Genomic DNA, 13,642 nt, shown 5'->3' with positions numbered 1-13,642 from the left:
TTTAAGTGATATAAATATTATAACTCCTTTAGTAGTCATATTATCAAATTTTCGCTTCCAACACCTTCCAATATGTTGTGTCAAATAAAGTTGCAGGGTTAAGACATCACCGAAATCGTCACTAGCATAGCCATGTTTGTTTAACAAGTTGAATGGATCGAGTTTCCATAAAATATTATGGATATAAGATGGATTCTAAAATTTATGTTGGATGTTGGATGCGATCGCCCAATCAAAATCGTGCACAGCGAAAACGGAAATTAAATCGGTTTCCGCCTCAACAATTCTTGAGAATGGTGAAGAGAACATTGCTGATTTAAAAGTTTAAAAAGTTCATGAAATTAAATAATGTTAATATGACTGTCGTTTGCGAAAAAAAATTTTGTTTAAAAAAATTAAATTGTGATACTATAACCTTAAACATTGTGACTTAATTATCATTTTCTGTTCAAAAAATTTAAAATTGCACATATACAATAACAAACTTAAAAATGCACGGAGCATTGTGACGCATTATTTAATTTTAAAATTGAGAAAAATATGAAAAGTTTGAGATTGCTCAGACCAAAAATTAAATTGTTAGTGTTTCATGATTTAAAATAAATTTTAGGTTATTTGTACATTATATATTTTATATAGAAAACTGGAAGCGATTTTCCGTCCAATACTTCCCAACCTACTCTTTTGTCAAATATATTGTTGACTAGAGGGGTTCTCAGAGGAGGAGGGGGGCAGGAATATACAGAGGACAGGGAAAAGGCAGACTTACTGCAGGAGCAATATCTGGCAGTATTTACAAAGGGGGAGGCATGGGAGGGTAAAGAGGACGACATTTTAATGGGCAGGAAGGCCTTTGAGCTGCGACTGACAGATGTAATTAAGGTGATCAGGAGGTTGAAAGGGAGAAAGGCAGCTGGGCCAGATGGTATAGGGAATAGTCATTTGAAGTTGGGTGATAGGGAGATTGGGAAGTACCTGTTGGAGGTTTTCAAGCAGTCTCTGGAGGAGGGGAAACTACCAATGGAATGGAAGGAGGCAGTGGTAGTTCCCATCTACAAGGGGGGAAATGATAAGGCGGAGCCAGGAAGTTACAGGCCGGTCAGTTTGACGTCCTGTGTAGGAAAAGTGATGGAGAGGTTGGTAGGAAGGTACGTAAAGGGGGAAATGGAAGATCTGGGGTGGGTGGATAACAGGCAGCATGGATTCAGGATGGGGTTCTCATGCGAGACCCAGATGGCTGGGCTGTTGGAAGACCTGGTGGAAGCGGTGGACGGGGGGAAGCAGATAGATGCAATCTTTATAGATTTTGAAAAGGCGTTTGATAAGGTCCCCCATAGGAGGTTAATGGAAAAGGTTGAGTTGCTGGTGAGGGATGGAAGGGTGGTAAACTGGGTGGGTGATTTCCTGAGGAATAGAAGACAAAGAGTGAGAGTGGGTGAGGAAAGCTCCGAGGAGGGGGAAGTGACGTCGGGGGTGCCACAGGGGAGTGTGCTGGGGCCTCTGTTGTTCACAATTATGATAAACGATCTGGGGGAGGGCATGAAAGCCAGATGGAGGCTATTTGCAGATGACTGTGTAGTGTATGAGGTTGTGGGGGAAGGGGGATGTTTAGCAGAGGACTTGATAAGGTTGGAGCAATGGACGGAGAAAAATGGAATGTCCTTGAATGTTGGTAAGACAAAAGTTGTCAGATTTACAAAGAGGAGGAAAGTCACACGAAATGTATATTACTGGAAGGGGCAGGAGATAAGAGAGGCAGCAGGATATAAGTACCTGGGGGTGACACTGAAAAATGACCTAGGATGGGCGGAGCACATAGAGGGGGTGGTCAGGAGGGGAAGGCAGGCGCTGGGGTTGCTTGGTAGGACCCTGCAGGGAGCTGGGAGGAGGACAAAGGAGAAGGCATACTCCACATTGGTCAGGCCAATGTTGGAGTATGCGGCGGCGGTCTGGGACCCCTACCTGGTGACTGAGGTGAAGGAGCTGGAAGGGGTACAGCGCAGAGCGGCTAGGTGGGTGATGGGAATGTGGAGAAGGAGGGAGGGGCAGGATGGGAAACTGCATAGCCCAACGGAAATGATTAAGGAGTTGGGGTGGGAAACGTTACAGAGGAGAAGAAGAGTGGAAAGGTTGGTCAGGATGTTCAAGGTGCTGAAGGGGGAAGGGGGATGGGGGCAATTGGGAAGCAAAGTACATAGAGGGGAGTACAGAGGACGAAGAGACCACAGATGTAAGCTCCAGAGGGTGTGGAGGCGGACAGAGAGAGGGCGGAACACCTTCCTGGTGAGGACGGGGAGGGAGTGGAATGGGCTGGGGGAGGAAATGGTGGAGGTCAGGGATGGGAGGGAGCTGAGGAGAAAGCTGATGGAGGGGGGGGGGGGAGAGGGGAGTGAGTGGGAGTTCTTGCCACCGGGTGAAAGCCCAATTGCAGGTTAAGTAATAATAATAAAATAATAATAAAAAGTAACGAAAAAATGTGTACTCGTATGTATTCGTTACTATAACAATTAGTACTCGTTACTTTCGTATCGTTACTCGTTACTTCTGATACCGCATGACATGGCACATGCTATGTTATGTAACAGCATCGAATCGAGTCGTATTTCGTACGCGTAAATTATGACGTCGCGTAAATAAAAATAAATCGAATATAAACAATTACAAATATTTGATAATTAACAGCTTTTTTTTAACCAAGAAACAATTAACTCTCATTAGAGCGGCTTTATTATAATATATCTTTTAAGATAAGAACATAAAACGTGAAAAAACGCGATTATAAAAAACAAAAACATACATATTTATAATTTGTAAAAAATACTTTCTTACGTTGTTTCTGTTCGAATCTAAAACTTTGTCTACACACACACTCCTTTAATAAACAGTAAAAAACTTGGACGACGAATTTCCAAATTATACTTTTATTAATAAACAAACATCGTTCTTTGTAACGAAATAGCGCGCGCATGCGTGAAACATACGAAAGATGCGAGTAACGAAATGCATTCGTGTGTAACGTTTCGTTACTCGTTACTAGATGCCGCACCCGTTACTCAGTAACGAATACATACGGTTTGCTACAGCTCTATTGGTGACAAATATTTGACAGTGTGACAGGGCCTTTAATCACCCATGTGCTCTTCGCCTTTTTTAAGATTTGTAGTTACCAAAACGGATGTCATTTCCGTGTCCGCTATGCACGATTTTGATGGGCTGATTGCATCTAGCATACAAAATAACCAGTCTTATGTCGAAAATATTTTTAATAAAATTAATAATCCAAGTTGTCACACAATTATGGCTAAGCTTGAAAACAAATAGTTATTTAATTAAAGAAACAATATGGTATAATAAAATGTATTACAATAAAGTTTATTAAATACATTTTGGTTATGGCAGACTGTTACATACCTACAACACTGGCGGAGGAGCATACTGACTTCATTCGAATAGTCACGCAGGCAGCCACTAATATATCGGCAAATACTCTGCTGGCTGGAGGCAGCCTAAGTAGGAGGAAAGCGCACAAGATTCATGACATAATGAATACCTATATATATTTTTTTTTCTTTAAACCAATGTCTGAATTTTCGCTGTCCTACAGCTACAGCACAATCTTGCAACATGTTTGGGTTGCTAAATATTTTAACTTTCTGCCATTTACTATTATTTATTATTTTGTAGCTTGTTGAATCCTGAAATTGGACTACTGTAAAATGGGGTGAATAGGATCACAAGGGTAAACAGGATCAAAAATTTGTAACATATTTTGAAACATAATTGTACAAAGAACAATGTATTTAAACCATTATTAAAACTATTAGAACAATGTATAGGTATATTTTTCTGCTTTAATACATTTCAAAATATAATGTTACAAACTTTTGATTAACGATTAAGTATATTCATCCTGTTATACCACAGAGCAGGGCTTGTCGCATCCCATAAAAGTATTTATGAAAAGAACGTATGTGTTATGTATGTTGCCAAGGTCTTTGTGTAATTTTATGCTCCAGAAAATTTTTCTAGTGGAGATAAAATTCCAAGAACATGTCCATGGTGGCTCGCCTGGCATACTTGAACAAAAAGAAAAAACCATCATCACAGTATTATGATACTGTGCATCAGTTTCAATTAAGTCCATTCATTATCAATGCAATCTTTGCACACAATCTCTTTGGGGACAGTTTCCAGTTAGCATATTTTTGGGTAGCAATGGGGGTGCTTCCATTAAGTTTCTATTAACCATCTCCCTGCAATTGAGACAGCACAATTTAAAGTCGAAGGGATGTAGGTTACTTCTGAGAAGGGGTTTAGTTGTATTTATTCCTCCAGATAGACACACCGGAATGTAATTTCCATGTCTGGTAATATTTTTTCTGCAATGTACATACACTAGCACTTGACTAACGGCCTCAATTTCTTTTCCATAGTACCATCGTTTATATTTATACTGATTCCTCATTCTATAGACCACTTGTCACTTTAACACTGTTTATATTCACCATCCCATCTTCACCAAAGGAAATTACATTTTTATAAATTTTCTATTCAGCTTTCCAACTGGTTTTGATCACAAAAATCTGTTAAAAAACTATTTATAATGTTAATTCAAAATTTTGGACGAAGACAGTTTTTAATGAATATATTTGATAGATTATATTTTTTAAAAATTTACTATCACTACGAAACAGAAAACACTATAATGAAATTCATTTACTACATTCTTCAACTATTTAGTGCAAAAGTGCTATTTTTGTAGGATTTCAAACCTGTGTAATGTTAATAAAATATCTCGCTGTTTAAGAGTTTTTATTGCGAAGTGAGTTTTTCTTATACAACAGAAATGTTAGGCACCAACAGCACCTGTTCATTGCTGTTAGGGCTTTTTTTTTAGAGTCAAATTTAAATTGCTTACACTATTATAGTTGGTATTTAAACGGTGTAATATGTGGCAACGTGAAATTCCAGCAAAATAAAATTATTGCACAAGCCAATAAAAAACAACTTACAAGTTATGAAAGAGATGATAAAATTAGAATTATATTTAGCTACATGAGAATCCAAATTGTTATCAGATTACATACAAATTTTTATCATTTATTTGACACAAAAATATGATTTATGGTGCTTCATAACATTTTGTCTAATCAGAAAGGAAATATTGATAACAAAGGCAGCTTTTTAACAGTTCTTGCTCAAGATTAGCATTATAAAGGTGTCGAGGTTCGCTGCCTAGAAAACAAAACCCACTATGTCTGCTGCAATCACTTGTGCATTTCTCCTGCTGCTTACCATCTCTTCCCAGGTAAAAAAATTATGCTCACTTTATTTTAGAACAAATAACATGTATTTTTATTACATACATGAATTCAATTCAGATTAATTTTACCTAATATGTTATATGATATATAAGTTATATGATATATAAGTTATATGATATATAAGTTATATGATATTCCTGCCTAAAGTTAATCAAAACATTATATATAAAGGTTTTTTGATGTATGAGTCTATAAATGTATCAAAACAAGAACACATATTAATAAAATTACAACTTTTTGTTTAAGAACAACATAGAATAATTTTAGAGTTAATATCTCATAATGTACAGTTTATTACCTATGTATAAAGAATCAGATACATATGTATAAGTTGCAGTGTTTGTTGTTACCAACCTCTTAAAAAAAACATGTATTTGGCAGGATGCAGCAGACCTGCACAAGAATAGGAGGAGACATTTCAAGGTCCAGCATGAAGTCGCACCAGCCAACACAGATCACACTCAAAGTAAACAGAGCATTAAGCACACCTACATTAGCAGTTTTATATAATTGATATTATAACTTTGTATATTCAACATAAATGTTCTAAAATAATCTGCTTAGTCTAGCTATTTTGTATTTTTTTTTTTTCAAGATCCATATTTTCTAAAGCTTGATTAATTAATGTTTATAAAAGAGCAAATTCACAGCAAATACAACATTAACTTAGCAGCAGTCAGGGGCTTAGCCATTATTTTTTTTCTTATCTGAAAGCAGGTTAGCTAAAAGCCTGGGTGTCTTACTGCTATCACCGGCCACTGCACTGGAGGGGAAGAGTAAGCGAGCCCTACCGATTCTCCTTCCCTTCCCCTACCCGTCGCGAGCAGAAGCTATAAGGTTTTGACCCCGTGACGGGTCCCAAGTTTTCAAATATCTTACACCTATTGTATTTAACCAGCGCGGTAATTATAAGCAGGTGGTGACTGGGTAACTCTTCAAGCAAAAACTAATTGTTTCCAGGAATAGGCCAGTTCTGCCGAAACCCAACCATTTTTATTCCTTTTTTTTTTGTAGTGTCGAGCTTTGAGCATGATTTATGATTTTGAGTGGACGTGGACAAGGCACTTGGATTGATTAAAATATCTTTAATTAATTTCTTACTTCATCACTCAAACAATTTTTTTATTAAAAAATTAAATATGTATTGTAATGGTAAAAACATTATTAATGTTAAGTACCGAAAACTGCTCAAATAGCATTATTTTACACCTTAAAATCCAAAATTTCCGGGGGAGGACCACCCACTTTAATAGGGGGGGGGGGGGGGCACCATGCTTCTTAAACTCCCCCCCCCATACAAAAATCCTGGCTACGTTACTGGCAGCAGTAGTATACGTGTCGAGAAAATGCCGCGCAGGTTCCGTGGCGCCACGCATCATTAACGGCCAGCGAGCGTCGCTGGGGCAGTTCCCGTGGTACGCGGCGACCGTGGGGGACGGCATGGCGCTGTGCGGGGGAGCCCTCGTCGCCGGCAGCTGGGTCCTGACCGCTGCACACTGCACCTACTCGTGAGTGGGGCGCTCGGAGCCGGGTAGATGGGTAACACTATGTAAAACCAAGTTTTTCCTTCTTCAAAGTTTAAGTTTTCCTACAGCATAATTTTAGGTTTAATGGTACTGAATACCATGGGCTTCGCAAGGATATATTTTGGGGGGGGGGGGGGGGACTTCAATTGATTTAGTGTTGAGGAATATCCATCCCCTGGAAAAAAGCGGGGGGTCCGGGAGTCCTCCCCCAGGAAAATTTGTAGTTTGAATGTGCAAAAAGGTGGTTTCTGGCATTTTTCTTTCCTAAATATTATAATTATAGTTGGTTGCAATATATAATTTATTTTTTATAAAAAATATTTTCAGAGAACAAATTTGTAAAAACACAGTTAACATATCTGTATTCGGTATCGGACCTGATTTTTATTTTATACAAAGATCGAATTATGAAGTGCCCACATTACCACGATTGAACTAAATGCACCATGCGCAACATATGGGTTATATCAGAGAAATAATATTTTTAATATAACTACGAAACTAAATATATTATTGGAGGGGACGAAATTGAAGACTTTTATTATTGGGGGGGACGTGTCCCCCCCTGTCCCCCCCGGTTACGATGCCCATGCTGAATACATAGACCTAAGATTTAATCCACAAACTGATGCAGGACTAACTAAACAAAGCAATTTTTTTCCCTTATCATGATTAATATTTTTTTTTGCATCAGTATGTGATGTTACTAAGTATTTTTTTTATAATTATTTCACAATTTTTTCCCCCCACAGGTTTAGCGAATTTGAAATCTACGTAGGCTCTGTAACGCTGGACCTTGACAGCGGGCCAGTCCAAGTGACCACGCTCAAGAGGACGCACGCTGGCTACAACAGGACCACGCACGCTAATGACATAGCCCTTCTGCAGCTTACAACAGCAGTCTCGTTCACAGGCAAGCCATGCATAGACACACCCCACATGTCCATGTGCCGCCCGACCGTTTCACGTACACACGAAGACACTTTCTCACACTAAAACTTTAGACTACAGGACCTGTTGGCAGGGGCGCAACAACAGGGGGTGGGGGGCAAGGGTATTTCTGAAACCTTGAAGTGGGGGCAAACGGGGGCAAAGAAAGTGCTGTGTAATCAATTTTTAGAAGAAAAAAAAACTGCTTAAATAGCACCATTTTCCACCTTGAAATACAAATTTTCCCGGGGGAGGACCCCCGGACCCCCGCTTCAATAGGGGGATCGATGATTCTTTATAAAAAGGTATATTGCCCCCCCCCCCCCCCCTTTGGAAATTTAGTTGTTGCGCCCCTGCCTGTTGGTATATAGCTACTTAACACTCTACAAGATTATGATTTTTTTTTCAAACGAGTAATTATGTCATAAATGATAAAATTATAGCAGATGTTAAGTACAATATTTCTGTTTAGTGACTTTATAATGACCATTTATTGGTATTTGTGTTTCACATTTACTGTGTGTGATTGGAACTTGAAAATGTCACAGTATTTTTTTTTGGTGCAGTGCTGTAGTTTGGATGTGGACAAAACTTTCTCTAAGCTTTGTGTATCCAACAAGTCAGGCAATCTTAAGATGGCCGTCTAGACAGCTCGGTGCTGGGCGCTGCTATGATACACCAATTTTTGGGTGAAATTTTTAATTACCATCACGGAAAAATTTCAATGTGAAATAGATTTAATTCCTAGTTTGATTTTGTTCACCCCTTTCCAAACGGGCCAATAGTCTTAATAAACTTGAAAGCATTCTCCATTTACTGTTTGGAAGAAATGATCTAGGATTAAAAAGGAATTAAAACACTACCCCCTGATTTTCAAATAAAGACTAGAGGGGGGGGGGGGGGGGGAAATCAAGTTCTTTGACCATGTATGTAGTTAAAGATTGTCAGCTAAAAGATGTAGGTACCTACAAATAAGTGGATGGAGTATTTGTTTGAGAGAAACCTTGATTACAGTATGTGACTGTGTGCATACATAATGACACCTGACGTAATATTTCAATTTAACACATAAGTTATGCTATTTTTTTTTACTTTAAAGGTGCATTAAAATTAATTAATCTCATTTTAATTTTCAGCAAGCATCAAACCAATCAGATTACCATCTTCTGCAGATGGCAGCAAGACATACGAGGGACAAACTGGAGTTGTCTGCGGCTACGGACTAACTTCACAAAGTAGGTACAAGTGATGTGAATCTCACATTATGAAATACAAGTGACTTAAAGAAGGCAAAATTTTCCTTTACTATATTCAGAATAAATAAGCTAACATTGCTTGTGCATAACAGAACAAAATCATCAATATGTTCCAATATTAATCAAGTATACACTGGACTACCTTAAATAATGAAAATCCTCAAAGGGCAAACCAATGTGATTTTTTGGTACCTTCTACATTAACAGACTGAAATTAAATACATACATAACTGACAGCATGCACTTATACTTTTGCTTAATAAAGTGCACTTAGAAATAAACACATGATTGGTTATTATTGTTGCATATTATTTAGTAATAAAATTACAAAGAGATTTATGAAACTGAACTAAAATAAATGTTTTCCTCATCTGAATTATGCTAATGATTTTCAAACCTACTCTCAGTTAAATGGATCACCACATTATCTTCTATTGTTCCAACAGAAGATACCTTTCAAGTGCCTCACTCCTGTGGTTTTCTTTGAAATGTTGATGCAGAAGTGTTGGAATTTTTTTACATCAGACATAGATGAGATATGAGCAAATATATGCATTATATAAACGTTAATTTTAAAGTGAAAACATTTACTGAATAATCAGGGGTGACTCTACGGCCGGGCGAGCTGGGCAGTTGCCTAGGGTCCCGCGCTGGCCCTTCTATTACTAACGCAGTAGTAATATAAAACATTTGTCATTAAACTCTAGAATACTAGTCATCATTTAACATAGACGTAATTTATTAGACTGATCGCTATTGATTAATTTGTTTTTATGTTCTTAACTTAAAAATAATTCAGTAAAACCGTCATTGAGATTTGAGGTCATGGCTGACTTAAATATGTTGTTGAAAATTTTAGAGTACGGCCCCTCTAAAAAATATTAGAGCCTTGCGAACGTAAATGGCCCACGGCCCCGTGAATTCTGGGGCCATAACTGCCAATAATATTATAAACTGATTTAAACTAAATATATATATTTTTTTTCTTTTCACATTATGTTTATCACTGAACATGGAGATTATCTTAAGTTAAAATTTGCAGAACGAACAATTTAGTAGGCAAGATGTGTGATTTCCATGGTTTTTTGCATAAGACAAATAGTATGCAAAATTTTTGATACAGAAACCCAGCTTAAATTTGTCACTTTTTAAATGATCTTGTTTACCCCCTATAGTACCTGATAAGTGATATTAAATTATTAATAAGCTTACACTGTATCATTTACATATAAACTTTTGTTTTCCAGACAACAGAAATGTAAACTTATACTGTGCACAAAATAAATAACAGTAGTAAAACTACACAAAAATATACATATATTTATATATATACAGTTTTAAGCACTTTATTGCAATTGTTCTTGGCACCCTACAGGTGGTGAGCAAAGCGACAACCTGATGTATGCAGAGCTACCTGTAATCAGCAGGCAAGCCTGTGCAGAGTTTTATGGTTCAATTGTAAGAAGCGAGACACTTTTCTGCACTCTGGGGGAGCATGGCACAGCCACCTGCCAGGTGAGTACACTGCCGCCAACCTGCAGTAACGTTTGGAGAATATGGACAAGGAAGGTGTGCAAGTTTGCATGGTACACTTCAACTGGGCCACCACTGGAGCAGAGTCTTGTCTAGGACTAACAAAACCATGCCAATAGTGACACTTACTAATGCTCATTTAAGTTCTCGCAAAGTAACCGCAATTCAGTTCATCTCTTGCATGTGATGTGTGCTGGTGCATATTTACAGAGTGAATGACACAGAGCAGCCAAGAGGGCAGTTTTTAACCCTGAATTCGAGTCACGATTTCCGATGAAATGCGCAGAATACAGGAAACAGATGTAGTTCACATGAAAGCGAATTCGCTAAAACAAGTGTTTCTCTCTTTCCAGGGGGACAGCGGTGGTGCTCTGGCAATACGTGAAGATGACGGCGAGTACACACAGATAGGTTTGGTCTCGTTCGGATCTTCAAAAACATGCTCCAACTATCCCACTGGTTACACCAACGTTTCCAGTCACCTCCAGTGGATCAAGTCGCAGATCGGAAACACATTCTCACACCCCGTACTGGATATTGACATGGTGTACTAATATTATGATTAGCATAAAATAGAAAAAATAACAAATTATTAAACATATGTAAATCAATATATATAATAAAAAATGTAATGTGAAAACAGATTTTTAATTTTGGTTTAATTAAATAAATTTCATCTAATGCCATGATTTATTTTAAATGACAAAAATATCTTCTTAACCTTGTTAACACTATATATAAATACAAATAGTAAAATACTTTCTGTAGTACAATTATCAGTAAGTACCAAGAAACAAACAGCACTTGGTCTCTTGTTCTTCATTCTCTTTACTTGTCGCACAGCTTGATAAGTCGTTGCCAGCAATTTTGAGGCGACTCAGATGCTGGCTGCCTCACTTGTATCACACCTTACAGCTCAAAAATTACTAGTGCGACTTTTGGTGATTTTGTTGAACCAAAAAATAATCTCCTGTGATCAAATAAGTGTGCATCATGATCTCTTATTGGAACGACAAATATATGCAATCAAAAGTCAAGTTCGAACAGCATTCACTGTACTTTCCAAGCTTGAAAAATTGATCAAATGACAAAATAAAACACACAGCTGCAAATGATACAAACAATGGGTCATATTCTCATAGCTCATGAACCAATTCTTTATAAAGTTTACATTGGTGCTTTGTAGTGACCAAGTAAAAAGTAAAATTATAACTCTGAAATGAAAACAGATAAATCTAAATGCATTCCTATGTAGCACAAAGAAACAAAACTATTACTGTATGTGATTAACAGTAACTACATGAGAATAACAAATTCACATGAGAACGAAAGGGTACAATGGGTATAGTGTACAGAAAGCTTAAGCATATATGTACCTAGAAACTTAAGGAATTAAGTATACGTTATCTATTATATTAAGAAGACCCTATGAATGTTAGTAAATTTCTAAAAATTACTTTTCAAACTGTTATAATTAGAGCTGAAGGGAAATGAAACTGAGACCGGGAATCATTGAGGTTTAAATATTTCATAAATGTATATAATTTTGCAAAGGAAAAATGGAGTCATTTGTATTACCAAGGCTCATTTTCAGTGATGATAAATTAATAGATGCAGGTAATTTTCATGAACTGCAAAATACCACAAAATAAAGCAAAATTCATTCAATTTTATAACCAGAGAATTAAAAAAAAAAAAAACTTATTTACAATGTACAAACACATTTACAGCAAATTTCTACACAAAAAGGGCACTTTTTTTATTTTCCTTTATTTGCATTTTCAAGTTGCCTCAACTATAGTCACAAATTAATGCAACATGTACTGTGTAAACATGGATGTAGGCTGCTGATTTATACATTGTTTCACACTAATCCATAGCATAAATGTTCCCATGGTTTTTTCTGATAATAGTCCGTGACTGTAAAAAATTTGTGTATATTCTGTATTCTTTCCAATACTGGCATGTGTGATGAAACAACAAATAGTTGTTTATTACACTTTTATGTCAGGTAGTCTGCAATTTCAATAGTGGACACAATTCGTTCCGTTACCATTTAGCAAAAGTAGTGAAATAAAGTTAAAAAAACTTGAATAATTTATTTATGATGAAAATACTAGACAAAGTTTTTGATCTTGCTTGTGAACATTTTTATGCTACTGTTAATAGTGTTTTTTTGAATCCATGCATAACTGACTTGAGATAAAGTGCAGTAGTTTGTTTGAAAATAGTTTGTTGGTAACAATATTGGCACTTGGACCCAATAAAATCGAGATATGGGGAAAACAAATCATCATGCGTCTTTGGGAAAATGCATCTTTCACCCCCCTCCCCCCGGCCAAATCCGAAAAATCATGAACCTGCCCAGCTCTAGTTATAATGTCTTTCAATACACAGCACACAGGAGAGCCAAATTTTTATTCATTCCAGCTAAATGTATCAAAATTACTCAAAGGATTTTTTAAACCAGTTGCTAGGGTGAATAATAATTGCAAACAACTTATTTACCAATCCTATCAAGCTCAACTATTCTTTGAATTTGGAATGCGTACAACACCTCAGGCTTGCACCAACAGATCTCGTACGTGTAAATTCGCTGGTAGCCATTACAGAACTGGGACACTAATCGCAGTTTCGCAGTCAAAACTAATTACATACAAACTAGACGGGATAAACTAAATCTGGCGACTGCTAAGGCAGCAAATACATTTCTGTAGGTATTATTTAAATTTTTAAATTATGACAGTCTAAAATATTCCTATTTTTCAGTTTCATAAAGGCAAACATGAATGCAACCTTTAAAACAGAGGAACAAAGAGAGATTATAAGATTGTAACGAGGATACTAAAGGCAACGTGCTGGCCTGTGAAGACGGGAGAGAGTCCCCTACCCCCGAGACAGGTAGCATACCTTCTTCTGCGGTAGTCCAATTAGGAGCGGCACCTCTCTCCCTGCCTCTCGAGTGTTCAGCACGTTCCCTGCATGAAGTGGCATAACCAGGCTGCCATTGTTCTAGAAACTTTGAGTGGTAAGTCAGGGATTCTGATGACAAGAGACTTTGTAAAGGCTACGA

At 37.2% G+C, this 13,642-nt stretch overlaps 1 protein-coding gene across 1 annotated transcript; it reads left to right on the top strand.

The window, feature by feature from the left end:
- The first annotated feature begins 4,414 nt into the window (after positions 1-4,414).
- Positions 4,415-11,198, top strand: LOC134541874 (chymotrypsinogen A-like). The gene is made up of 7 exons (XM_063385578.1): positions 4,415-5,308; positions 5,706-5,790; positions 6,682-6,832; positions 7,603-7,763; positions 8,917-9,015; positions 10,412-10,551; positions 10,923-11,198. The coding sequence occupies exons 1-7, from the start codon at positions 5,255-5,257 to the stop codon at positions 11,121-11,123; spliced, it is 891 nt and encodes a 296-aa protein (XP_063241648.1). The 5' UTR covers positions 4,415-5,254; the 3' UTR covers positions 11,124-11,198.
- The last annotated feature ends 2,444 nt before the right edge of the window (positions 11,199-13,642 follow it).

The sequence above is a fragment of the Bacillus rossius genome, assembly GCF_032445375.1.
Source record: "Bacillus rossius redtenbacheri isolate Brsri chromosome 4 unlocalized genomic scaffold, Brsri_v3 Brsri_v3_scf4_2, whole genome shotgun sequence".
Lineage (NCBI taxonomy): Eukaryota > Metazoa > Arthropoda > Insecta > Phasmatodea > Bacillidae > Bacillus > Bacillus rossius.
The sequence above is the reverse complement of the archived record's forward strand: the minus strand, read 5'-3'. Positions and strand labels throughout refer to the sequence as shown.